This window comes from Blennius ocellaris (genome assembly GCF_963422515.1).
Source record: "Blennius ocellaris genome assembly, chromosome: 2".
NCBI classification, from domain to species: Eukaryota; Metazoa; Chordata; class Actinopteri; order Blenniiformes; family Blenniidae; genus Blennius; species Blennius ocellaris.
The window spans coordinates 21,391,842-21,419,336 of NC_137651.1; the positions used below are offsets into that span (position 1 = coordinate 21,391,842).

The 27,495-nt window shown below is 40.8% G+C and overlaps 2 protein-coding genes across 2 annotated transcripts; both read right to left on the minus strand.

Annotated features, from left to right (window-relative positions):
* Positions 1 to 2,199: 2,199 nt before the first annotated feature.
* Positions 2,200 to 14,254, minus strand: wdfy1 (WD repeat and FYVE domain containing 1). The gene is made up of 12 exons (XM_080509551.1): positions 14,079 to 14,254; positions 11,106 to 11,173; positions 10,942 to 11,015; positions 10,575 to 10,629; positions 7,861 to 8,011; positions 7,665 to 7,777; positions 4,696 to 4,822; positions 3,813 to 3,918; positions 3,627 to 3,728; positions 3,401 to 3,531; positions 3,191 to 3,299; positions 2,200 to 2,331 (listed from the first exon to the last, which is right to left on the minus strand). Exons 1-12 carry the CDS (start codon positions 14,213 to 14,215, stop codon positions 2,272 to 2,274), a joined length of 1,233 nt encoding a protein of 410 aa, XP_080365677.1. The 5' UTR covers positions 14,216 to 14,254; the 3' UTR covers positions 2,200 to 2,271.
* Positions 14,255 to 15,502: 1,248 nt separating this feature from the next.
* serpine2 (serpin peptidase inhibitor, clade E (nexin, plasminogen activator inhibitor type 1), member 2) lies at positions 15,503 to 27,495 on the minus strand. The gene is made up of 9 exons (XM_080513589.1): positions 27,359 to 27,495; positions 22,456 to 22,725; positions 22,050 to 22,277; positions 20,718 to 20,915; positions 18,501 to 18,699; positions 18,132 to 18,229; positions 16,690 to 16,776; positions 16,170 to 16,253; positions 15,503 to 16,090 (listed from the first exon to the last, which is right to left on the minus strand). Exons 2-9 carry the CDS (start codon positions 22,706 to 22,708, stop codon positions 16,053 to 16,055), a joined length of 1,185 nt encoding a protein of 394 aa, XP_080369715.1. The 5' UTR covers positions 22,709 to 22,725; positions 27,359 to 27,495; the 3' UTR covers positions 15,503 to 16,052.

The window sequence follows — 27,495 nt, forward strand, 5'->3', positions numbered from 1 at the left end:
CAGTCGGGAACGCAGGCGGGCCACCAGGAAGGCTTGGTGAGAGCGCCCCCCCCCCTCCCTCTCTTTAAGGCTGGAGGAGGAGTGTGGGCGGCCCCCCGATCGGACCCCCGACACCTCAACATTTAGTGCTACATCAACAGTACCTGTCAAGTACCTGTGACAGGAAACACGAAGCCAATTCGCACCACAAACAAAACCTCAGCACAACTTTCAAGGGGAAAAATAGAGTCGCACATCAGTTTCACTATTTGGAAGGTTACGTTGTGCTTTGGGGAATTCAGTTCTGCACCTTATCCTAAAGTTGAACAACCTACAAAGTTGATATAATAAATCACGAGGTTAACATCAGGTCACGTCAGCAGATTCTCCCGACTGATTGTTAGGCTTCTTTTATAATACACAAAAATGTTCAACACGTACTATGCAAAGCTTTATATTTTATCTTCTTTAATTTCTGAGCTGAAGAAGCTGTGAAAACCAACCGCTACTAAAAATCATCACTCCTGAACTGCTCATGTCAGCTGTCTGAAACTCCCAGGGATGGTTTGACGCAGTAACATGTCTTCGATCAGAAGTACAGTCACCACACACTTAGTTATTGTTTGAGGAACGGCTTTCTGAATAGCTTGAATTGCATCAAATTTGGAAAAGTTCCTAAAATCATGACACCATTTCTTCAGTTTTTAATTTATTGATGTCTGTATTAATGTAGTTTCGCTTCAGAATTTGATGCAAGTTACCTAATTATACAAACAAAAAACTACCAAGTCACTACAAGAAACTTTACATAAATGATCCTTTTTAGAGAAATACTGACTACTTTCACAATGAGGTGTAATAATGTAACACATTTAATTGTATATCATTATAAAGTCTCTCAGTATGACATGAAACATTTCACATAATGGCAGAATAAATATCAAAACCACCATCAAGTGCGAGTTATAATTAAATGTGAAAATAAATCATCTGGTTAAAGGTGATAATAAACTCAGCATGTATCAAAAGTAGAGAAATTATTCATTTTGAAGATGTGTGTGAGCATTTTTTAAATTAAAGATGTAAAGTTTGAAATTTCATACAGCCAACATGAGTATTCAGAAAGTGATGACTTAAAAAAAAATCTACGGTCTTCATGAAACCTCGCACACTTCAGAAAGTGAAAGAGACAAGCTAAAAATGTTGCACTCCTTTTTTGTTTTAAAAATAAGGATCAAATCCACTATGATCAGTCAGGAGGAGCTTGCCTTTGTGACTCCTCGAGGGCAGAACCACTATCGTCTTCGCTTGTTGCCATGGCAACAACATCCCCCACACCACCGCCACACCTGGGACCGTGAGGTTGATGCTCGGGTCACCGATCAGATCACCGGCTGGAACAAAGTGATCGATATGGGGGGGGGGGGGGGGGGGGACGACGTTCTATCGCTTCTCTCATCATGTTCGGGCGATTACACACCGACGACGGCTCGGAGATGTCGGACCTCCTGAGTGATTTAAGGCCAACTAGTGAAAGAGAGAAATTAGGGATTTCAAGCTGCTATTATGCACACCAGGAGATTTATACACTTGATCCAAGTTGCTTTTATGTGTGTGAATGTAGCTTTTTTTTTTTTTTTTTAGATAGTGACAGTGAGCTACACCAGGAAACAATATACATGTTTCCAACTGGAGCCGAAATTTACAGTGCAAGGGCGATAAAAATAAAGAAAAAAGAAAAGCCCTCTGGCCAAAACAAGCATCAGATACATTGAATGTAAACACCAATATCAATACTACTCCTCCCATTGGAGAAACCATTGCATGCACACATACACCCACATGTACACACACACACACACTTTTGTGCTTCGGGTTCTGGTTCACGTCAGAGCAAAATATCAAAAAACAAACATACATCGACTGGCAATCAGTGAAATTAATTATGAGAAGCCCCAAAAAAAGAAAAGAAAAGGAATGTGCAGGGCCCCCCCCACACACACACACACACACACACACACACACACACACACACACACACACACACACACACACACACACACACACACACACACACACACACACACACACACACACACACACACACACACACACACACACACACACACACACACACACACACACACACACACAGAGAGAGAGAGAGAGCGAGAGAGCAGGCCTGGCTGTCGCTGAAGACCCCAGGCATGTTTGGGGGGACGGACTGTACAGAGGTGTGTGGGGGGGGGGTTCCATGATGTTGGGGGCGGTCCTTGCGGTGCGATGGGCCAATCAGCGCGGGGTGAAACCTGTTGCTAAGCTACAGCCGACCACCTGTGTCATATCCCAGATCTGTGGAAACAAATGAGAAGGAGAGCTTGAAGGAGTGGAGAGGAGGAAACGGTTCTCAGACTGTTTGTTCACACGGAGGAAAATAGGACTTCCAAAGGGTAAAAACAGCATCTTTACAGTGTTTACTACTTTTACACCACCAACCGTTTAATACTGTGCACTTTGTATGGCTAAAAGTGGTTACAGTGTAAAATAAAATACATTTTAAGGACTTTTACTTTTTTTTTTTTTTAGGTCTAAAGCAAAGTAAAAAGTCTCAGAGTTGGTTTACTTCTATTCAAATACAGAGATGGAAAGGAATAGACACCAATAGGTCAAAAATATATTGGCTACATACACGTGGGGGCATGTTATAATCATCTTGTTATATTTAAACTTCATTAAGCTGGGAGAACCTCCCAGGATTACCAAAATCACAAAAGAAATTATAGAAAAATTATTTGAAACACGTGCCAACGTGAAGTAAATACAATACAAAAGAGAGCAAATTAGCATTAGCCTCAAAGCCACAAATGCAACAACTATAGGACAATCACTGAATTTTACAACAGAAGGTTTCATTAAAATTGGCTTTATGTTGAGATTTACATCATTTTTGCTACCAACTGGGAAATAATTTGCAAAAACACAAAACTTTTTTCAAAACTTATACTTAGTGTTACAACAAAGCAAAACTGTAGACTTTAAACTTAAAGGTTAGAATTGCCGCGTTATTCCGGTCCGTGGGTGGAAGAAAACAGCGGCCTGAAGTAAAACGCACCGATCTGATCAGCTTCAGTTTTGGCCTCAAAGGCTCTGTGTGTTTGACCTCGCTGGATCACATGCATGAATTATCTGGTATCAAAGAACTGTTGTTGACCTTGACAATGCGGTCGCTTCCACAAGTGACCATCAGGCCTCTGGATGGGTCCATGTCCATGTGGGCGATGTTGTGTTTCCCCTCGTGGAAGGTGGCCAGCGCCGTTCGGCTGCAGCACACACAAACACAATGACAGCATTTGATCGGCTCTGCAAGAGCTGAGATCGGACCAATCTCTGCATGCAGGATCGACAAGAGCCCTTCACTCACTCTTCTTCTTTGATGGTGTCAAAGCAGGCGTCGCACACTCGCACAGGGAACTCGAAGCCCATGAGTGGAAACGTGGAGCGTTTCGAGCTGCACTTTCCGCACACGGCCTTACCGCACTTCCGGCAATGATGCTGCGAGCACGAAGCATACTTATTGACATATATACTCGTGTCGCCACGAGGAAAAATAAAAACATACTATTAAAGTGCGCCGGTCGAACTCGCACCTGTCGCAGCCCCAGGGTTTTAGTGTCCCACATCTGCTTGATGTTCCAGAAGAAAGGCTGCTCACACTTCTGACATGAGTCGCTGTCTAACCACTGAGGCGCCTACACACACACACGGTTTAAGGCATTAAGGATGGAAGCCGTGAAAAGATGTCAAGCTCCAACTGTACACGAGTTCCTCTAAACCTCTTCTCTCTGTGTGTCCATGTTCCACACGGCGATGCCTCCGTCCGCTGAGCAGGACAACAGCTGCCTGGTCAACTGCAGGTACCGCAGGGCCTGAACACGCTCGCTGAGGCAAGCCAAAGGAAGAAGGGAGACATAGCAAGGTCGTTTTCAACATTCAATTTTCCGTAGCCCTCAGTTTGTTGTGCAAGTGAAACCAGCTACTGTAGCATGTTTCATCAATTCTTACATTTCTTCTCATAGACCTACTATTTCAGGTTGTTTTCATTTTATGTTTATCATTTCAACATAATAAACCAATTCTGTCCTAAACCCAGGCAGCACTGCTCATCGGTACACTGTTTAAAATCATAAAGGGATCTATATTTTAAACAGATTTCCCCATTAATAACTTTCTGAATGATGTATCAGCTACAGAGATATTGTTAAATAAAAATCTGTCTATTTTCACAGATAACTCCACTATTCTCTTTATTAAAGAGCATTTACATCAATAACAATGATAGAATGGGTGGAATAATCAATCAAAGCAGGGTTGAAAGTGTAAAAGGAGCACTGTAATTCATTTTAATGCATGTTAGTAAATCCTGCCTGGGTGCTACAGGATCGATGAAGGCTTGCTCTGACACGGATCAGTGTGCATGGCTTTGCTGATGGCTCCTATAACCGGGAGCGTAGGAGGACAAATATGTCTGGAGGAGTCAGTGTCTGGGGACAGCAGTTACTGACACCATCGAGTCCTGCCTTTGACAAGGGAGGGTGGAGGGCCCCAGAGGATGAAGTGTGAGGACAAGAGGCAAAAATACACCTACAAGTGCTTCTCGAAGAATCCGTGGCACGGCTTTTTCTTTCAAGATGGCTCGAAATGCGTAACCGGACTTACTGATGTCCCTGCAGCAGCAGCGTCCGTCCTTTGCGGCCCCCGATGTCCCACATGATGACGCTATGGTCCGAGGCCCCTGAGAAGAGCAGCCTCTGGACCGGGTCCCACCACAGAGCACCTATACTGCCTGTAAGCAAAGGGAAAAACAACACTTTTGGTACATGTGGACATGGAAATGACAAGCGTCTGCTGACAGGTCTGTTCTGGTGGCTCCATCCAGTGGATAAAGACAGAACCGCAGGAAGATTCAGCTCAACATCGTGGAACAAGATGGCATGTCTTGTCCAGTTCAGAGAGTGTAAGATCAACCGCAGGTGAAGCGGTAAAACTTAACTCTCTGCCTATTGATGCGCCTCACCACCATGTGGATCTAAGAGACATGCTTAAATATGAACAGATTACATCTTTGGTTTGGCCTTGGAGCAGCTTGGGGTCTCCCCAACTGGAAAACATTGCAGGGAACTGGGATGTGCAGATTTTGCTGCCCTCTATAAAGCAGGGATGTCGAACATAAGGTTGGGCCCACCAAGCAGATTGTTAATATGTCAAAGAAACCATAGTTTGTTTGTTTTTGATTTTCTTTACACATTTGTTAAGAGTCATGGCCATGACAGCTACCACGTTGCTCAAAGCCATGTTGGTCAGGGCGTTGGAAAAAAAACATGCATAATGCAGCAGCTATAGGAGACATTTTCTGGACATTTCACTGCATTTTGCACCAGAAGGTTTCATTAGAATTGGCTTCATGTTGAGATTGTAGTCATTTTCGGTGGTAATTGTTTGGTTTTCCAATAATATAGATATTTTTATCACAAATACTCTGTGTCACAACAAAGAAAAACTTTGTATGATAATTTAAAGGTTATAATGACTATTTTACTGCTTTGGCCTACTCAAGGTGAAGGCAAAAAAAAAAAAGATGGACTGATGATCAAAACAAATTCTTTAAACCTGGAAATGACTGCAACTAAAGCCAAGTTTAATACAACAAACATATTAGGTATTCAATCATTCGCTCAGAACAAATGGTGATGAACTGCCATTTAAGATGCATGAAAGAGGACATATTTCAAAGTTATCTAATTTTCTTACGGCAATAATTAAAATCCTTATCATATTTTCCACTTATTTACCAGACATGTTGGCGTAACCTCAGTAAAACCTCTGATGTTGACATTTACCCAACCTTTTTGTCCCGTTCTCAAATTTTGACTGATCATAAATACCATTAAATATTTGGTTTGTACTCAGCTGGAGCCACAGCGATTAATTTGCATTTCCATCTGTGCGATTAATATGCATCATCCTGAGCACATCTGCACATGAAAGAAAGAAAGAGGTCGGTGGCTCCAAACTGGTTCTAAGTGCTCCTTTGATTTAATATGATGCATTCAGAGTTTTCATGAAAGAGGAAAACAGGGGGTGCAGTCACAGGTCTGTCTCATCCATAGGCAACGTGGCTGCGGTTTGAGGACAAGAGGAGATCTGGCCAGATGAGTCATCCATTACTTCTTTACAACCTCCAGAGCTCCTCGCTGAACACTGCTTCATTCCCTTCGTTGTCGCTTCCCGGCAACTGCTTCTTTGTTGTAAATGCCGTTTTAACCGAGATGAAGCATTTGACAACTTCAGCGGCCACGACGAGAATCAGTAAAGGAGGGAATCAAACCGCCAACCCTGCGCTGGGAGTATGACCCACTAACAACTGGGATGGATACAGAACAGAAACATTTTGTGATATTCTGATCTGAGTGTTCAATGTAGGGAGACATAATACATCACAAAATCATAATTTGAGCAATGTGAATGTATATTTAAGGTTTGGATAAAATGAATGAAATGAAATGAGTGGCAATAGTTCTTTGGTTTGCATTTATGTGGGTACATGAAAAATGGGTTTTCTAATAAAGACTTAAAAGGAGAAAATGAAACCCACAAGCATAAAGACACTAAGATCAACTACAAAAATCATATAATTATCACAATACTCTGATATAATGTCTTTAAATTGATCACAGGCGTCATTGTGAGGGCGTTTGTCCTGAGATGAACAGTCGACCTGACCTCGGAATTTCACTCATTATGAGCTGAAATCAGCTCCAACTTCACACATGCCAGAGCTGAATGGAGCGGGACAGAATATCAATTTAGACACGCTGTATGTCCATTTGTAAAAGTGAGCAATAAAACTCAGTCTTATGAGGTTCAAAGTGTCACAAATGACATTTTTAATCGCCATCATTCATGACAGAATTCATATTAAACCTGATATTACTTTAGAAAGTTAACATCAGCCCCCATCACTGATGTATTCCACAACACCTGATGTGGATGGTTGATAAAAGATATGTTGCCTGACTTTGAGCATATGAATGTATCGAGAACAGTTCCCATGAGACTCCGCCATTACAAATTCTATTCAATTTTGAATCTCAAAGAAGCTGAATGTGGAAGTATGCACTTTAAACTGCAGCTCATTTCCCAGGAAGTGGTGGTGGGGGGGGGGGTGGGGGCATGTTTGTGTTGCTAAAGGCACAGAGAACGAAAGAGTATTTAAAACCAGTGCGGTGGTGATTTAGACTCGACACTGTCATTGTTCTTCCTGCTTGTCAAATTTAGAGAGTCGGAAACCTTTGAGTTGGGGTCTCTATGCCTTCCTCTTCCTGTCACCTAAGCTCTCTATATATCCAACCTGTACCACCACCATGTGTCCAAAAAATGTAATAAATATTTCAATAAACTAAATAACCCGGAAACAATAAGCATAAACGACACATCGAGATTCTATTTAACAGATTTATAGTGTTCATTGTGAGATTTATTCTCCCTGTGCCTGCTATGTACCCACATGAAACTCCCCAAGATAAATCAATTTTGACTATGGATGGATTCAGATCAATATCTTACGTTGCGTCTCATGATCGATTCCACCGCTCGCGATCGAGTTTTCAGCGCCGTGTGCGTTTTACCTTCGTGTCCCTTCAGTGTTGTGATGGTGGAGTACGTCTGCTTCTCCAGTTTGAGCAGCGTGATCTGTCCCGAGTAATCTCCAACGAAGGCGTGCTGCGTGTCGTGGTCGTACCTGAGCGGAAAGGTCAGGGCTCAAACGGACACGCAGGGTTTTTCCTAGAAGCCCCCCGCAGGCGTCTTTAAACAGAAGGATACTGTAAGCAGGAGGCCCAGGCGGTGAAGTAGTGCCTCCCCAGCATGCTGCCGCTCTGGGTGCACATCCAGCTCACGCTCTTGTCGTGGCCGGTGCTCACCACCCACTCGCTCTCCAGGGAGAACACCATATCTGACACACGATTCTGGTGGGCTGAAAAACACACACACACACAAATGATGAGCGTTCGACAGGAACAAATGGAACAAAGCGGATTTTCATCAGACGAGATCGCTGGTGTCACGGATGAGGCAGATTCCAGCTCCTGATCCCATCAGAGACTCATTAAAGACGCTGTAATCCAGACAAATCCCTTCAACCCATCAATTCTCCCATCAGAGTCTCACTCTTTCTGTTAAACACGTTTACAGAAGGCAGGGATCGATGCTGAACAATAAGGACATCATTTCCGAAACTTTATTGTGTCGTTGGTGTGACAAACCTATCTTTGAGTGCATAAACTAACAAAATCAATGTCTGTGTGTTGAAATTGAAGCTTGGGTTATTAGAGTGGAATGCAATTTTGAATAAATCGAATGTCTTTTTTCTTTTTTTCTTTAAATCTTACAATTGTACTTAAATGCACATTGAGAAAGAGCTTCTATAGTATATTTACAGATCTCTTAACCCAAAGCAGCTTTCACACTTTTTTATAAAAAGCTTCTAAGTCTTGACCAAAAGAAAAAAATGTTTTTAAACTTTTTCTCCACACTGAGGCCAATTAAAAGTGAGACGCTGCAGAGAGCAATTATGCACTTTGACACAGGGTCCAATTTAAAGACAGTCAATACAGAAATCAAGACATTTGAAATTATTTACAGGTTTTCTTTCCTCTGTATGAGTGCACGCTGATTTCTCATGAGAAGAATCCACATTGAGGCCTTACAGTGAAAAAATTCCCAGTTTTAAAAACGTTTTTATGCAGGATTAGCATGTTCTCCCTGAGCATGCATGGCTCATCTTTTTCCAGGTACTCCAGTTGTCTTCCACAATCCAAACACAAGCTCGTTAGAGTAAACTGACGACTGCGCTCAGCCTATGAGCAGTATTACAATCTGCCTTCACACAGACTCACTGTGTCTCTGATAAGAGCTCTAATGAAGACGAATGGATGACTTCATATTAGATAAATCAAGAGATCACTGTGCATCACAAAACTAAACATTAGTGACAATCTGAGGGGAGATTGGCTACTCCTCCAAGTTCAGGAAATGAAGGAAGAATCTTTCGATTTGTGACTTTCCCACCTTATATTCATGCGTTTGTCTTCTGGAAATGCAGTGAAAACTTGCTTCAAGTCAGTAACCTGTCGCTGGATTTGCTGTGTGTCTGTGTGTGTGTGTGTGTCACAGAAACAACAGTCCTGGTCTGCAATGAGTCACGGTGAGCATGTTCACATAATCAGTCCAGTTTTACCTCGGTAATTGATGTGTGTGTCAGAGAGGAAAGCTTTTACCAAGACCATCTTCATCTTTCTGTCAAAGCTAATGATGTAAGGTGCTTCTGATCACTGACAAACATCAAGTCCATTTAAATTAAATAGTTCATATTCTTTTAAGGAGATGCATGCCAGAAATAAAGAAAAAAAAAAGACTTTCTGCATTTTCCGGATGTAGCTTTTGTTGTGTTGTGGTGTAAACCAGATGAAGAAATAATGGATCACATGTGGCTGGCTGTAAAGCTCCCTTTCCTGCTGAGGAGGTTAAATATCTGCTGATACAGCCTCGGGAACAAAAAACTCATTGTTCAAAGCCGAGAAAGGGTGAAGATTTGCCAACGTGGAGGCGAAATCAACACGTAAAAAATGTACAGAGGGAAAAGCCTGAAGCGGATGAAGGCTTTTTATCTCATTCTGAAGAAGCAAAACTAGAGAAAAGTCTGCTAAAGATTTGGCACCGCAGAGGAAACAGGAAGATTTTTAGTGGTTCACTGGTGAGAATAATCATTGCTCACTGAATTTCCAACTCATTTTCCAGCACTTTGTTTTGTTTCATTTCTTACGTGGTCCTGTAGCTCTGCTTGACCAGCCCAGAGAAGCTCAGAATCAAATGATAATGACTCTTATTTTGGCTGTACTACATCTAAAATGGTCACATTTTTCAAGTTATTGAAAATTATTATTTATAATTATTACATAGAACTATTCATTATTAATATTGCAAAATTGGTGTTTCACAGCAGAATTAAAACAATAGTTAATGAAAGAATGTAGCTTTAATTTACTCATGATTTGCAGACAAAGACTGGGAGAGACTTGGGGGGGGGGGGGGGGGGGGGAGTGACTCAGAGCAACAGCAGCTCATAAAAATTGTGAGTCATCCTCAACATCTCTCAAGTTCCAGGTTCCTTTAATCCTGTCCATGAACCGCCCTCAGAGAAAAGATAAGTGCTTCCACCTTTGGACAGCAGATGGCAGTGTTGCAATATATCAGGAGCCATTTCATCAACAGAAGAAGTCAATGAGCACGTTTGGATAATTTGATTATTGTGAGAGCTGCAAAGACTCCCTCCTAAATATGAGAGGCTCATATTCTGATCTACTACAACATCAGGAGCAGGAAAGTCCTTGTCCAAGGCTTAGAGCAGGGGGGGGGGGGGCATTTTAGTTCAAGGGCCACATACACATCAATTCTAGAGAAGTAGTGCATATTTAAGTGTTTATACTTACAATCCTACGAGAATTGAACTTTTAGTGTTCCTCCAGTATTAATCTCACCTGGATATGTTTTGACGTGGTTCATCTTGTTGAAATCTTCAGAGATGAGAAACTCCTAAAAGGCAAACACACACACACACACACACACACACACACACACACACACACACACACACACACACACACACACACACACACACACACACACACACACACACACACACACACACACACACACACACACACACACACACACACACACACACACACACACACACACACAAAAACTTGTTTAAAGTTGATTAACCTTCCTTCTCCCAGTGGCTATGTGCCAGATATAGAGTTTGAAACCAGTTCCTTGTTTTCCCCACAAACACCGTTGGAAGAAGCACAAAAGACGACATTCACGACGAGCGCCTTCACTCACCACAACAGCGCCGTTGTCCTGGCCGATGAAGATGCGTCTGCTGTCGTGGTGGTACGACATGCACGAGCACGGAGCTGAAAGGATGAAAGCTGAAAGTCAGCGCCGTGTGGATGAAGCGTGCAGACCTGCATTTTTTTGTTGTTGTGTGACGCAGGCTTACTTACAGGAGACGGTGTGGTAGATGCTGGGCCAATACTGACCGCTGTCTCTCTTCAGCCAGACCCGGATGGTTCTGCAGGATGTTGTTATGACAATGACTCAAATGCCCTGGTACACTGCTGGAAAGTTATTTACTCTTTCAGTAAGTTACTGGCTTTGTTACATTGAAAGTGGGGGAAATTATTGCATCATCAGTTGGTACACACGCACACTTTTTCAAGTTTTGTTAGAACCGTGGGGCTTATAGACCAAAGGGGCTCATGTACAAGCTACGAAAGTGCTTTTTTTTTTTTTTTAATACAATGTACTGGGCCGATTAACAAATGAAAATATTATAATAATAATACCTCTAATTTGGAGTTTGAGGAATTGTGGGAAAGTAGGTGACTTTACTCATATATTGAGAGATTGCCCAAAAAGAGAAGATTCTTTTTCAAAAATGTACGAAAGGAAATAATGAACACTGTGGGAATTGAGTCACACCTTAACCCCACTCCAGGCATATCGGTGAAAGTACCTGAAGATCTGATAAACTCTCCATATCAATGACTGTTGTACTCTGAAGAAGAAATATGATATGACAAGCTTGTGACCTGGGACAGATCTGAGACATATGTTCATTTGTTGTTATGTGTGAAATTATTAAAAAGTTGGTTTTTTTTTTTAAAGTTGAAAAATCATCCACAATGTTTTAATCAAACCCTAATATTATGCTGCTGGTTTTGTGTCCCGACTCAGCTGGTTACCGAGTTCCTAAGAGAAGTTCCACATTCAAACATATTTCAATAAAGAGCTGGAGAAGAGTGTCTCACTTCTGTGGAGGTGTACAATGTCAGTGACCTAGAAGCGAGATCAAACCGCTTTTGTAGAAATGATAGTTCATCTCTGAACCACTTCCACTTCTGACTGTAGTCACACTTTTCTGCTGCATTACTAAACATGTTACAAACTTGAGCAAAACTTATTCAGCTTTTATTTATTTTGAAACTATGGACCCGATTAAATAAAACATTTTAGTGGAAATAAACTTTCCCGACTGCTTTTGCTTCCAGAAAGTGACTCTTATAATGACAATTTCAGTGCATTCACAGCCTCAGGCCTTCGATGTGATCTGTACCGACTGGGGTTGCAAAATTCTGAGAATTTTCAAAGTTGGAAACTTTCCATGGGAATTTCTGGGAGTAAACCAGGAATTTACTAAAGTAAAGTTTGGCTCTTAATAGGGAACTTAAACATAGTTGTGGAAATATATATTTTAGCATAATCCTGACTAAAACAACCAGATTCCATGCAAGTACAGTTAAATATCCATCATTCCTCAATCACATGCACATTGCACACAGCGCCGTTATTCAGGCCACGCCCCCTATATGCACTATGAATTCCTTTATCACATGATGGATGGAAATTATTTCTTCAATTCCATACCAAGAGCACAAGACTACTGAAACCATACATTTGAGCCTGTGGACTACACAAAGTGAAGTAAGTTTTCAAGATATTCTGTGGTAATACATTTAACAAGAATGCCGCATTATGAATGTTTAACTTACAAACATCACACATAAATGGTAGGGGTGTTGAGTTTATTAATTTCGACAAATCTATATCTATAAAAAAAATTGAACTGATAATAATCAGTATTTCAAAAATTCCCCAGCTTAACTTCCCATGGAAGTTTACCAGAAATTGTCCACCCCTTAAGTAAAGTAAAAATACACAAAAAGTAACATTTGATGCAAGTGTGTTAATTTGAAGAATTTGATTTTCTTTTTGCTCAAAGTCTCACAATATATGTAAATATATTGCATTGTAACTCTTGTAACACTGCGTATTACAGGTTTTCAGTCCAACCTCAGGAGTATTGGAACAATTGTGCAAACATCACCAGTACTGCGAGTGGTTTTAAACATCAAAGAATTCAGAATAAACCCTCAACTTTCTTCAAAGACAAGTTTCTAGTTGGGGTTTATTTCGTTCCAGTAAACAACCTATGACGCTGCAGTATAGCAGGGCTTCATCAAGGAACCTGCTCATGCACCATCATACCACAACTTCTCCTTTGTTAAGTCAAGTATGCGATGTAGACAGCATTGCATGGATTAACAGATACAGTTCCTCTACAGAGATGATGTGTCTTGACACTAAAAAGTGAAGCAGACCTCACAGCACTGATTATCTCCAGTGTAGCAGACATTTACCACATTAAACACAGCCTGAATTACAGCTGATGTTATAAGAGAGGTCAGACACATTGGTGTCCCGTTGCCTTCGGGCTTTTTGGGGGGTTTTTTTCAATGAGCTTTAAAAAAGCACAAAAACACTTGTTTTTCCGTCACACTACAGTATCCGGAGGGAGTTGCGTTCAGGGACACAACAACAATGTGGACACCTTCACTTTACATGACCTAGATTGAATACAACGAGCAAAGATATGAAGATACTACGGGAAGGAAGGAAGCGATTTAGTTTATTGTTTTATTACTATAAACATTATTCAGACTCGCTGTATTTTACAGGTAAAAACACTACAGGTCGGATTACGACGCCACTTGAATGCTCGCTGTGAGCAATGTTTACACTGTGAGCAACAGTTAAACTAGCCGAGTCAACATACATTTAAATAAGCACACATGCTTAAAATTACAGCTGGTATAATTATTTTTCTATTAATAAATAAATCTTTCTGTTGGTTATAAGAACTGGTGTGTTGTTGTGGTGAAACGGACTCATACTTGGGTGTTTTTGTTTTCAGCCCCAACAGACTAATTTCTCTCTCTTTAGCTCCATATGGAGAACTCAAACAGACACATCAAAATGTTAAAAACAAAGCAAAACAAAAAAACGTGCTTGTTCTCCTTCTGGCTTCGCTTCTTTAACCCCCCTGGGAACAGATTGGGACAGTAATGACCAGTAAATAGCCCTATCCCGCTAGCTGTCTGCTGTTTAGCCGCCGTTAGCCTGCTGTAGCCGCTCACCTGTCCTCGCTGACCGTGATTACTCCGTCCTCTTTCGGGATCAACACGGCCGCGTTGACAGTGTCCGTGTGGCCCTCGATCTTGTTCAGGAGGACCGGCCGGGCGGTCTGGGGCCTGGAATGGATCTCCGCAGCCATGGTTTCACTCACTAGCCCGCAGTGTTTTCCTTCAGCTGATTTTCCTCCTCAATGGCCAGTGAAGGAGGATCAGCTGACACCCTGAGCCGCTGTCAGGATTACCGTAAAAAGCGTATCAAAGTGCCCCGGAGACTCCGCACGAGAGTACCGTGTTAACAACACAGCGCGCAGAGAGAATGATAGATAGATAGATAGATAGATAGATAGATAGATAGATAGATAGATAGATAGATAGATAGATAGATAGATAGATGGGGAAGATATTTTTGTTTCTTTTTTTGAGCTGTGGGGATCGTATGGACTAGCTGGAACCAGCAGATGGCGGTAGTGCAACTTCACGGACATCAATTGCCATCAAACCCAAAAGAGGAAGAAGAACACACACACCTGTTCGTAACCTGTACTATTTAATAATGATAACAGTAATTACCTTTTAGGGGAAAGGAGTGAAGGAATTATGCAATAATATATTAACATCAGGAAAAATATCAATAATGAAGACAGCATTGTCGTATTATTTTCTTGGTAAAGGTATATCAAATTTCAAATACAAGTCAAATGAAGACTTTTATTTACCACAAGCATAATTGTGGTACTTTATCACTCGAGTTAAGACGTGTATAACGGATTTTAGTTCAGGGGTCACACGGTCCAATTTCAACTCAAGTGGGCCAGACTGGTGAAATAGTGCCATTCTAACCTTTAAACTTGAACTTTCAAGTTTTCCATTGTTGTGGCACAGAGTGCACATTTTGCACAATATTCCATAATTGCTACCAAATATTGTCAACAAATGATTAGCTTACTACAGTTCATATTGCCGTTGGTGTCCTGTTTACCTCCAGCAAAAGCTTGTACCTTCTTTGTTTATTTACAGTTCCAGTATATTCATTTTGTATAGAATCCCATTGAACTGATATTTCTAATCTAGAGTTATGTTGGTTTTTTGCCACCATTATGCCTTTTTGTTCCCTTTGACTTATTGTGTTTGTTATAAAAAGAAAATGATGGTTGCTTTATAAACATGCATCACACCCAATGTGCAACTCACAAATTTTACCGACACCTTAAAATTCAAGTCAGTTTTGCAGAACTTGCCAAATCTATTTGTATTTGTAATGTTTGTGAGGCTCCACCTATTTTTTGAGTTGGCTCCTTTGTGCGATTGTACCTGAAGCATGAAAACATGTGAGTGCAGTGTGTTTCTGCAACACACTGGTGTTTATATGGAGCTTCTAAAGGACCAAAAAAATGAAACCAACCGTAAAGAAAGAAAAAAAAGTCACATGTTATAAATATGTTTTTATTTGTTGTCAATAGTGAAGCAAGTATCACAACAGAACATTCCCTTTGCTGGAAAAAAAAAGAACACAGTTTAAAATGAATGTAAAGTCTTGACGGTGTGATGAACGCCGTCATAACTTAGGAGTGAAAACTTAGGAGCTACGACCACATGAGACATAAAAACGTCAAAGAGAAACATAAAACACAAACTTATGACTTCAGGAAACACACAAGTGACATTCAAAGTTTTTTAAAAATGTAAGAAATTAAAAAAAAAAGTGTATAAAAAAATTTAAACAGCTGGAAAAGATTTAGTCTGCAAAACATTTTATACAGCATGTTATGCCTGACAGGAAAAATTGTGAACTTAAAAAGCAATATTTAAAACAAATATATGTCCACATTATACATAGGTCTACAGCCAAGTGCGCGTGTGTGTGTGTGTGTGTGTGTGTGTGTGTGTGTGTGTGTGTGTGTGTGTGTGTGTGTGTGTGTGTGTGTGTGTGTGTGTGTGCATGCGTGTGTGTGATTGTAGTGATGATGACGGCTGGACTCATGGCCGGTTCATCTGACCCATGAAGAGGATGGTACCTGGAGACAGACGACAACAAAACATCAGAGTTGTTCTTTTTTTCCTCCACAGATCTGTTAAGTAAACTACGGCGTGTACCGGTGGGGTTGTGTCTGATGAGGAAGAGGAACGGCCTGTCCACAGAGACCCATGGCGGGGAGGACCGTGTCAGCAACACAGCAGCTGAACACACACAAAAAAAACATGACAAGTTAAAAAAAAAACAACAGCAAAAAAAACCCTGTGATCGCCACTAATTCTCTAATTCTGTATCACCTTTAGTGGTGCAGTGTGGACGATATAGTGACATCTAGCGGTGGAAATGAAAATGACATCCACTTGAAGCAAGAGCTGGTACTCAAAACTTGTATTCTGCAGAACCCCAGTGCAGATTGTAGGTTATTTAGATTTTTATTTTTATTTTTATTTATTTATTTATTTTTAAATCAAACTATAAGCTATGAAGAGTTTAAACAAAAATACACATTAAGCATTTTTTTTTTTAAAGAGTGGCATAAATCACACACACACGCACACGCACCCACACGCAGGTTGTTGTTCAGGTTTTAACATTTGATGCAAGTTGCACATATTCTCGGTCATTCACAGGCATACTCACTGGTAGCTGCTGCTGCTTTCGTTCCGTCTTCATTCACGATAACTTTGGCCTTCTGGAGCGCCTTTGACACGTGCACAGGCTCCGTACCTGAGAACACAAATCATTCCATTATTTCCCGTCAGTTTTACACAAGGGGTGTCACAGATAAGGCCCGTGGGCCAAAATCGGCCACCGATTTTTGGACATTTCACTGTTTGACACCAGAAGGCTTCATTAAATTCTGCTTTATTTTGACATCGTCATAATTTTCTGTAGCGATTGTTTGGTTTTGTGAAAATATAGACATTTTGTGTGTACTCTGTGTTAGAACAAAGAGAAACCTTACATTTGAAGGTTATTATGGGACTATTTTACTGGTCCAGCCCACTCAAGATGAAATCAGGCTCTATGAGCCCCTGAACGAAAACTAATTTCACATCCCTGGTTTACACAGTCATCCCGACCGTGCAGCTCGTATCAAACACCATAAGATGAAGAGTGAAAATCCTCATCTGTCTGACTTGGAAGTTAATGAGTCCACCACTTGATGGCACTGAAGCTCTGTTCCTTTCGTTCCTCCTCAAGAGGAAGATGATTCAGTTTTCGCACTGGACACTCAGACACTATTCATCAATCTAACAAACTCAGCAGTAAACAGCCAACACACAGATCTGCCTGTGGTTCAAATAGGTGCCTGTTAAAGTTATTCTACCAGAGTACACGTAGGAAAAATTTTATTTAGGACCCCCCCCCCCCAAAAAAAAAGATAGTGTTGCAGCAGCTTCAGCGAAAATATCAACATTTGACCGATTCAGCCCGAAATAAAGCCAGACCTTCTCAGAGAGTATTCGAGCCACGAGAATAGTCTCAAATGGTGTGAAACCGATCACTAATCATTTTTCCAGTGTGAATCGTGATCTCGCGAGATCAAGTGTACAAACGGGATCTTGTGACACAATGCCTCGGGAATCTTCGCGGGTTTCTGTCAACAAACCCGGAGATGTTCCGCGAAATTTGAAATTTTTCCTTGTGTGGATTCTGGGAAAGTAAATTTCACAGAACATACCAAGGTTTGTTGACATGTTGCGGTAACAGAATCTCCAGAAGATCCCAGAGGCATTGTGAGCACAAGATCCTGTTTGTACACTTGATATTGTGAGATCTTGATTTGCAACTGGAAAACAATGAAAGATAATTTTCACAACAGTTAAGATTATTCTCATGGCTTGAATACTGAAATTCGGATTTAATTGTAAACATCAACTTTGGTGAGGTCGATTTGGGCAAATGCGGGTTGGAAATTAGTGGAATTCAGTGGCGATGGTCTGGATTCTATGTACTGGTTTATTCTCTGTGACAGAAGTGAATCATTTTAAGGGCAGTATAGTTTAAAGATTTCGAGTAGAGCATCTTTAAAATGTTGATGCTGAAGGTCTGAGAGCCAAGGCTCTGCTTTCACTCACTGAGGTGACTGAAGTCTGCTTTGTCCTCACTGAACATGTCTGTGATTCCCAGAGCTGCGAGAGGAGCTTCCAGATCCACCTCGGCATCAGCAGTGAACCTGGAACACACACACACACACACACACACACACACACACACACACACACACACACACACACACACACACACACACACACACACACACACACACACACACACACACACACACACACACACACACACACACACACACACACACACACACACACACACACACACACACACACACACACACACACACACACACAGAAACCCATGAAAACTAATTCATTCACACAAAATCAAGCATATCAATACAAGCGTGTGTGTGCATGTGTGTGTTTTCCTACTTGGGGATGAGCAGGCGAACCTTCCTGCTGTGCATCATCTTGGTCCAGCTGTGCACGGTGGCGGTGCTGATGTGCGGGACGACTCTGGACAGAGGCGTGTCCTCGTCGGAGGGCAGGACGATCAGCATGCTCACCGTGTTGCCGTGATACGGCAACTCGATCACCTTGTATTTGAGGCCCTGCGGCGTGGTGGCAACTCCTGGTAGAGTGACACGGGGACAGAGGGGATTTGTTTTACGCTTAAGTGTCTGTTCAGGTCCGAACCACACTGTTCAACAGATGAGGGACAAAGAGAGAGAGGACGTATTCCGCTTTGTCTGATATCTTCTCTTTTAGTGACTCTCATACTCTGCATACTTTCTCTTCTTTGCAGTCTTTGTAGGACACAAAGAGAAGTGTCTCTCCACATGTTCACACACGTGAGCTCTTGCAGCAGATTCCACAACAACATAATTTTTTTCCCCCTAATTTCTCTAATCATCTCTTAATATTACACTCTGCAGACGGAGAGATCACCAAGAAATAAGCAATCTCACGTTGCGTGATGCTGTTCTGAAATTCTTCCACGATTTTGAGGCTTTTTTTGTACAATGCAATTCATGTTCCTGGAGATGGAAGAAAAATGTTCCTTTTCTACACAATAATCGCTCAATTTATCCATCTCCTACACTGCTTCATGTCATTTATGACCACTGAGGGCTTGAGCCAATTACGGCTGACTATCGGTGAAACCATGTCCACTTGCTCAGTTTTTTTTGCAGCTGTCCCAATTTTGCAAATTAAAAAAAAAAAAAAAAAAAAAAAAGAGTCACATTTTCAAGTTTGAGGACAAACATCTACTTAAGTGGATTGCAACTCATTGCATCCTGTTTTTATTCATATGCATGACACAAAGCGTTGGATGATGCGTGTGCGTGAGTCTGCATGACTGTGTGTGAAAGTGTTTTGTTTGAATCAGGATGACGATCGCTCGCTGCCCACTCTTCTTACTAAAGTTTAAACAAGCTGCGAATTTCCTGGCGGGGAAGCATTCATCTTTCCGAGAAAACGGCAAATGGAGCTGCCAAGAGCACAATTATTGCACTTTTAAAATGAAAACTGCCGTTTTATGAAGAGGACAGCAGTATCGGCCTCAAACCAGAGACATCTGCCTTAACGCTTTATACAGCTATTAAACTTAACAGCAACACAAAGTGTGAGAAAATCATCACCTCAAGTCTGTGTGTGTGTGTGTGTGTGTGTGTGTGTGTGTGTGTGTGTGTGTGTGTGTGTGTGTGTGTGTGTGTGTGTGTGTAAAGTAAACATGGTAGAAACAGATCGGCTGAATCTATCCAGTCTCTCCATGACTGCTCCTCTAAATATAGAACACTGACTGGGACATCGTTTCATTTCACACAGGACTCAATAATATGCTGCGGCTGTGACACGTCCCAACCAGCTTGTAGCAACACTAATAAATTAATTAAAATTAAAATTAAAATGGTGTAATGACGCAGCAGAATTGAGTGCAGCTTCACTTATTTTATGATCTTCATTATATTCCAGGACGATTGAGTCCTGACAACAACAAAAAAAAGAAAGGTTATGATTGCTGCATTAAAATGATACACCAATTAAATTTTTTCATCCCCCCATGTCCAGATTGATAATCCTGCAGCTTTTGGTTCCAAAACCTTCTGTAAATTTGTTTCTCAGCTTTCAACACAATTAACCTTAAGTTGTTTTCTTCACCACCGGAACAGTTTCTCTGCTCTTCTCCAGTCCCTCACAAGTTTCTCACACATTCTGAACTCGTTCCGTTTTCTACCATTATTCTAACTTCTGCTGTGCAGATTTTACTTTGAGGAGACTTTTTTTTTTTTTTTTTTGCTTTGTCAGTTAAAGATGGTAGTGTTGATGTTTTGTCTGTGGTACTGTAGCAGCTTTCTGTGGTCCTACAGTGACATCTTGTGGTCCAAGATTGGTATATTTTCATATAAAAATCACTTCACATGACCAGCTGAAAATACAGTAATCTAGTGTGGTATACTCCACATGTTACAACATATTCTGATAATAAAGCAGAATGATGGTATTTCTAACTGTTGACAAAAACTACAGCTTTGGAAGAGTTGTTTTACAGATTGTGCTAAAGTGTATAAATGGACCTACTAAAGAAACCATTTCCAGCCGAACACCGACATAAAACAGAACTTTGAGTTCGTCTAAGTCACTCACCTATGTTGAAGACTGACAGTTGGGACATCATGGAGACTTTATACACGTTCCCATCCCCCGCGGTGAAAGCCCTCATCTTGGTGTCCTCTGGCTGGAAGCGCGACTTCCACAGGCCTTTAAAGTAGATGGAGTTTAAAGCCACCAGGCGGGTCAGAGCCGGATCCAGCATGTCTGCTTTGATCAGACTGGGGATGTGACCTGGATAAATGTGCCACAGAGGATCATTATTCGACCAGCAGGTGTCTGGATTTTAAAGCATCGCTCGCATTCCTCGCAGCACGAATGAAGACGGAATGATGCAGCTGCAGAGAGAGGAAAAGTTCAACACAGCAGAAAACACTCATAGATCGGTTGATATGAAAAAAAAAAAAAACCCGCTGCAACTGAAATGTGGTTCTATTTGTTGTGTGACCGCAAAAACTAGACTTTCCGTAAGAGGTGGCAGCTCTCTCAAAGATGCTGAGACGACCTCAAGGCAGTGAACCAACCGCGATGCTCTGGGAAATTGTCCAATTTCATTTCATTTGGTTACAAAACTTACCGGTGGTCATTGCAAATGATTTTGCATTGTTGAGCGTCTGTGCCTGCAAGGTGTTGGCTGATCCAGTAAACCAAACACCCTTCAATTTAAATTTCACTGAGCCAAAAGTCAGGACAGATGTGAGGTTGCAGTTTTGAAAAAGATGTGTTTCACTGTGTTTACTATTCTGTTACACCAATGACAAGGTTTTTATGATTCAGGATGATATTGAATAGAAAGTTCAGATATAGAAGGGTGAGGATTAAATAAGGTTTGCGTCTTCATTTTTAGACATGATCATTGTTTGTGTGGAATGAGTGCCTTTATATACTATACGACTACAGCCGTAGAGACATGCGTACATTTATCCATACAATGTGTACATGATTGTGTATATATGTACAAATGTCAATAAGAAGGACATTTTAAAAGTTCAGGATTGAACTACATACAAAGCCTAAATCTGGACAGTAAAAAAAAAAAGCTTTTTAGTCTTTGAAACAAATACAGTTATTTGCAAGACAAATATAACTTTGATCACTGGGTATAAAACGCTTCTGTCCAGATTTTCTGGAATGAAAGGCTACAATTCAGATGCGATCTTCAGAAGACAAAAAGATTTGGCGTCGGTAGTCTTTCACTGACCATGAATAAGCTTTTTCTTTTTTTTTTTTTTCCATCTCACTTCATCGAGTCTGATGCGGATATTATTTTCACTGATACCACAGACTTGCAATAATAACATATGCATTATTAAACACAATCAGAAAATAGTGGCTTCACTAGGTCCAGTGGAGACCCTGACCCCCCACCTTTGGTCTTGTTGTTGACCCATTCGTTGATTTCGTCTGCTGCTGCTTGAGCATCGCTGAAGTCCAGGCCTCTGGCCTCACACTGGAAGTTGGCTCTGTTGGCTTCCAGAAAAGAGTCCTTCATGGAGAAGCCCTTCTGCCTGAACATGGCGTTGGCGATCAAGACGACGTCCTGATTGGACTTGGCCGTCAAGGTCTTGTGCAGCTTCCTCAGCATCCTGTAAGGGCCTGTGGCAGACCAGGTCAAGTTTTAACGTATCCGTCAAACACTGCTTCACATACAGACAAGTAAATAACCCGATGGTAGAATGAATGGTGCTGGATGGAGGTGTGGATGAAGTCCATCCTCAGATCTGGTGGCTGTACTTCAAAAACGAAACAGTCTCCAGGCAGAAGCATCACTCACCATTTTTCTTGTAGCGCAGTCCACTCAGCAGCTGCTTCCTCGTCTCCCCCTGGGCTCCAGGTAGCAGCATGCCGAGGATAGAAGCCACTCCGTGGGGGGAAAGCACCACGTTCTCCAGGGGCTTGGAGCGGACTACTTGCTGAAACACCTGTATGCCAAGATCAGAGCCCCGTTCACCGTAGGTGGGGGCCTGGGACTGCACGCCGTACACACTCACCAATGCATACAGGCACAATAAGGGGAGGTGCTTCATGGTGAAGCCTGCAGAACCTGCACCAACAGAAGAGACAGAATTTAAAGTAGTTAGGATGAACCTCCGCCATGTTCAAAGTCCACACGGATTCTCAGATGTGTCATGTTCCTAAATACTTTTATCTTTTAAACGTATTTCTATAGTTCGCATTAGGGTGGCACAATATATTTTTTCGTATATAGCACCGTTGTCATGTACACCCAAAAGCAAAGGGAAGTTTTGCGTTTTCACTTGAAATCATTGCTGTGTAAACAGACCCTAAATGATGTGGAGCTCAGGTATTTAAACTCTTTTGATGTGTCACTAAAGCTGTCACACGACAATGGTTCATTGTTCTTTACACTAGTGGACCGCAGGGTGTGAGGTGTGGCTCATTGATGCTCTACTTTGTTTGGCAGGCCTTCATTGTGGTTGTTGGGAGTCTCGTGAGGGTGACCACAGGTCAGTAATGATTGACCATTTTCCTTTTAAATCACCCTTCATGCTGGCTACCAGCTTAGCAACATAACAGACAGAGTTTATGCTCAGAGAGGGCCTGAGGGGGTGAAACGCCCAAAGAGTCTAAACACCTGAGCTCCCCAACTTTGAGCGAGACTAACCAGACGAGTGAAGCAAATGTCATGAACTGGTGAAGCAGTTCAATAAAGAGGGAAGTTTCCTCTGAAAAATAAAACTTGGTCCGAGGTATCCAAGTTGGAAGAAAACCTGACAGTGTCTATATCATCCATCCTTCTAAAGTGTCTGTGCTTCTAAACCGGATTGTTTGGGAACCTCTTTGTATGTGATGAGTGTCCTCAAAAGTCCCGATACTTCACAGAGAAAGAGTTTATTGGAGTGTTTTCATGGACTTTGTGGAGAGACTATAATTGGCTCTATAAGCAGGTTGGATTTATGTTTTAAATAATCAGGTTTCAATGTCTTTCTTTAGTTAAAATCTGCAAACTTGTAGAAAGGAATCAAAACTTCCATAGATGCCACAACTGATCCAATTTCTGAACATAAGCTGCCGAGTCATCTGCACGTTGGTAATTTATCTCATCTCACTTGTTTTGACTTATTTTCAGTACTTCATAAATGTATTCTTCTACTGCCAATATTAATATTTCAGAGGATTATCCTCCAACTGAGGGTCTGTTTATGCGACAATCTAAATGGAAAATAGTTTATTTTCTTTGCATTTTGGTCGTTTACACAAAAGCAATCACTGAAAACTGCACTTTAAATTTTTCTGGAATGTGCATTACTGTCGTCATAGTAACTAGCTTTTCTGCACATGCATGAATGCAACGACAACAAAAACAATGGAGGGTCAAAAGAATATTGCTCCTGCTGCTAAATCTTTTAAATCCCATCGCTCTTTGTTCTAACAAAGTATACATGCACTTTGCCTTCATCTTATCAGTGGAGCCACATTTCTCACGTTCGCCGCATACTGAGAGGGCCTGTATGATAAAGTGCAACCGCTTGAATGTTCATTTCATACAATTCTATGCATGCTAGTGTGATTGCATTACACTTTCTTTTTTTTTTTTTTTTAAATGGCAGGAATGAGAAGCCTGATGTGAAAACTACATTGTTTTCAGTGCGTTTCCATGTGGATGATGATCGGAAATGGGAAAACAAATGCAACAGGCTGAAATTTTAGCCGAACCTCGTGAGCGAATCAGACTGAAACACACAGTGATGACAGACCAGCGCATGTGTACAGCAAGTTATTTTCTTTTAAACTAACTGCCATTTAACCTTTGCCCGTTAATGTAAATCACTGAATAGCCGCGTTGCCAAAACGTGGTGGACAATTAAGTTTGTCCTTGCGAGAGAAAGGACAAACTTAACCAGTCAATGACAGAAAACCAGTCATTTTTTAAATGGTGTACCTCTTACTCATCTAAACACAGCAGGCTGTCCATGACCGCAAACACTCGAAGGGCTCTCTTCTTTTGTTTTAAATTTAGAGAAAATTAAATGTTTCAGAACCACTTGAGGAGAATGATTCAGCATTACCCTTTGAGGCAGAGCCGACCTCGCCATAACAGCCGGACTCAAAGCCTGATGTTGATTTTATTTTATTTTTTTATAAACTTGAACTCTGTTGGGGGTTTTTTTCTTCTTTTGTCCTGCACCATCACAGCAGGAACAAACTGGACTGGTTTTGTTTACAAATTAGCAGCTAAAAATCTGATTCAAAATTGAAAACCACAGTAAAAGGCAGTTTGAACTAGAAAACTTTAGAGGAAATGTTGAGGGCCTGCCTCTCGCTGCTGACATCCTTTGATGATACCTCCCTCCATGGAGGTGCCTCTCCCATCTGCTTTATATGGGAATTTTTTATTTATTTATTTTTTACAGTTTTTTGTGATTTATTCGGAAACAGTTTGATGAATTATTAATCCAAATCACAGCACACTATTCCCAAAGTTTCTGCACATTTGTATGTGCTTTTTGTGTCCATGGTCCATGAGGGATGAGTTACACACCAATAATCGGAGAAGGAAAAAAAAAAAAAAAAAAAGTTTTTAAATGGCCTCTTAGGACAGTAGTCTTTGCGCTTTGCCACTGAGGCAGGTACAAGAATCCCATCCAACCAAACTACATTTACAAAAACCTTTTTTCTTTGTTTGTTTTTGGTCTATGATGATAGTAAATGTATCCCAGCTATTCAGGAATATCATGAAGATAGACTCAGTTTATAAAATTCTGTCATTTAACTCCAGGTTGATACTGGAGGTTATTTTGAGTTACTGATTCTTATTTAGAAGAGATTAGAAATACAATTCTGATGAGGCTTAGTTTGAATCAAATCTGTCACAGCTCCTCTGTAACGCCTCCCTAAATCCTTGTCGAAAAATGATGCATAAAAACACATCAGCATATTTTTGAAAGAAGACTCATCTTAAAAGGGTCGCATTATACAGCTTTTCAACACTTTCACTATCTTGTGAGCTGGACTGGCTCTGCCATGTAACTGTAAATGTAATAAATACTACCGATGCAGAAACACTTACACACGCAGCAGTTTGAAGGAATTTCGTGTTGTCGATCCGCTCCAGAGTGATTCTCAACCCAACACCACGTCGTCTGCTGTTCATACAGCTTTAAGCTGTGGGCCTCTTAAGACCTCACTGTTGTTTGTGTGTGTATAAGGTCATGTTACTTCTAAACTACACAGAGTTGAGGCTAATTGACCTGTTTGTCCTCAGTTTCTCCAAATGAGAATCAAAAAGAATTGATGAAAGACTTCAGCAGAATAGAAAATGGAATCACTCTCTTATTCTACTCCTGTGGAACATTATAGCGTGTTACTAGCAGGAAAAGTACCTTAAAGCTGACCTATTAAACACATTGAAAGTAGACATTTCTCTTGATTCTACAGTGCCTGTTTCCTCCTTCACCACACCTACTTAATCACCTGTTGTGAGAGGGATAGTTTGGGAGAAGAGTGAAGAAATGCAGGAGTCACCACCAGTACCTTCTTTATATGGTGACTCATAGTACAATTCCATAAAACAATCGTATTGTGGTGGATACATCACTATTACAAATACTCACATTACTTGTATTCTAAGTACTTTTCCAGTATTTAATTTTCCACATGCTTAAATAAATGTTACATCATGTAGTAGTGTTGCAGTACTCGAGAGCGAGCCACATTTCCAAAGTCTTTATCTTGAATCGGCCTCTCAGCCCCTTCAACCACTTACCTGTTCAAATTAGAACCGCAAGGTCTATTGATACCCTCTGAAGACACATATGTACTATATGCCTTCCAATTCTAGTTGCGCTCTGACACTTTGGTATATGGCAATTTGTATATTTTCTCACAGATTGTCCTTTTTTTCCTTCATGAACTGTAAAGCACTTTGGTAAACCTTTTCAAAATGTGTGCTATATAAATAAAGTTGACTTGACTGGCACTTGACTCGGTCTCAGCTTCTTATATTTTTTTTAAAATCACAAGTTGCAAGAGAGCATGGACGCAATTCTCATTGGCATTCATTAGTGAAGAAATCAATGTCTTTCAACTAATAAAAGTCCAGTTTTGTGTTGACAAAGCAAGTCACCATGATGTAAGTTTTCATAAATCCGAGTGGTTGTCCAAAAACATTAGTTTGAAGGTATAAAATCATATCCAAATGAACTCCTCAATATCAGATATATTCGCAGTATTTGGGTATTTCTTAATTATATACATCAGCAATGTGATAGTTAAAAATACTATGAGTAGATTTTGAAGAGTACTTTGAGTTACATATGAAAACAATCGAACAATAATTTTGCTTAAATAGGTAAAATAATATTGTTGAACAAACAATATATGGATGTCATAAAATCGGTTGTCTAAAATTATTATTTTTAATGTTTTCTTTGTTTTCTTTGTTGGTTTTTTTTAAGCTCACTATGTTTACGATTGTAACGCAGGTCACATAAACGCAACTAGTTATTTTTGGAAAGAAAAAACAAAAAGAAAAAACAAAAACTAAATGTTAGGGCTATAAAATGCAATTTGAATTAGCTAAGTTTTTTTGTTTTGTTTTCAATTCGATCTAAAAGCTGGAGTTTAATGCAGTGTTAACAGTTTTAACGACAGGACGCTTGTATATTGAGCCCATATGTTCATTAAAGTGGACGTTAAAACCCGTCAGTTCTTACCTATCAGGTGAAAACTGCTTGAAGAGTCCCGGAGTCGAAAGTGGAGCAAAGCTCTTGATTTGAAAGCCGATGCGGAGGGTGGTCCGCGAACGGTCTTTATTCCAGGGAAACAGAATTAATACTGGCTGCGCCGCTTC

Bases quoted from the DNA above. Each gene is read 5' to 3' on its own strand.
- wdfy1 (XM_080509551.1), bottom strand. From the start codon at position 14,215: ATGGCTGCGGAGATCCATTCCAGGCCCCAGACCGCCCGGCCGGTCCTC. The intron at 7,778-7,860 runs GTATCCTTCTGT...CTTTCCGCTCAG, and splicing joins GCCTGGGCCTCCTGCTTACA to GTACGACCACGACACGCAGC. The intron at 3,532-3,626 runs GTGCGAGTTCGA...TCGTGCTCGCAG, and splicing joins AAACCCTGGGGCTGCGACAG to CATCATTGCCGGAAGTGCGG.
- serpine2 (XM_080513589.1), bottom strand. From the start codon at position 22,708: ATGAAGCACCTCCCCTTATTGTGCCTGTATGCATTGGTGAGTGTGTAC. The intron at 16,254-16,689 runs GTGAGTATGCCT...GTGTGTGTTCAG, and splicing joins GAAAGCAGCAGCAGCTACCA to CTGCTGTGTTGCTGACACGG. The intron at 16,091-16,169 runs GTACACGCCGTA...GTCTGTCTCCAG, and splicing joins CATCAGACACAACCCCACCG to GTACCATCCTCTTCATGGGT.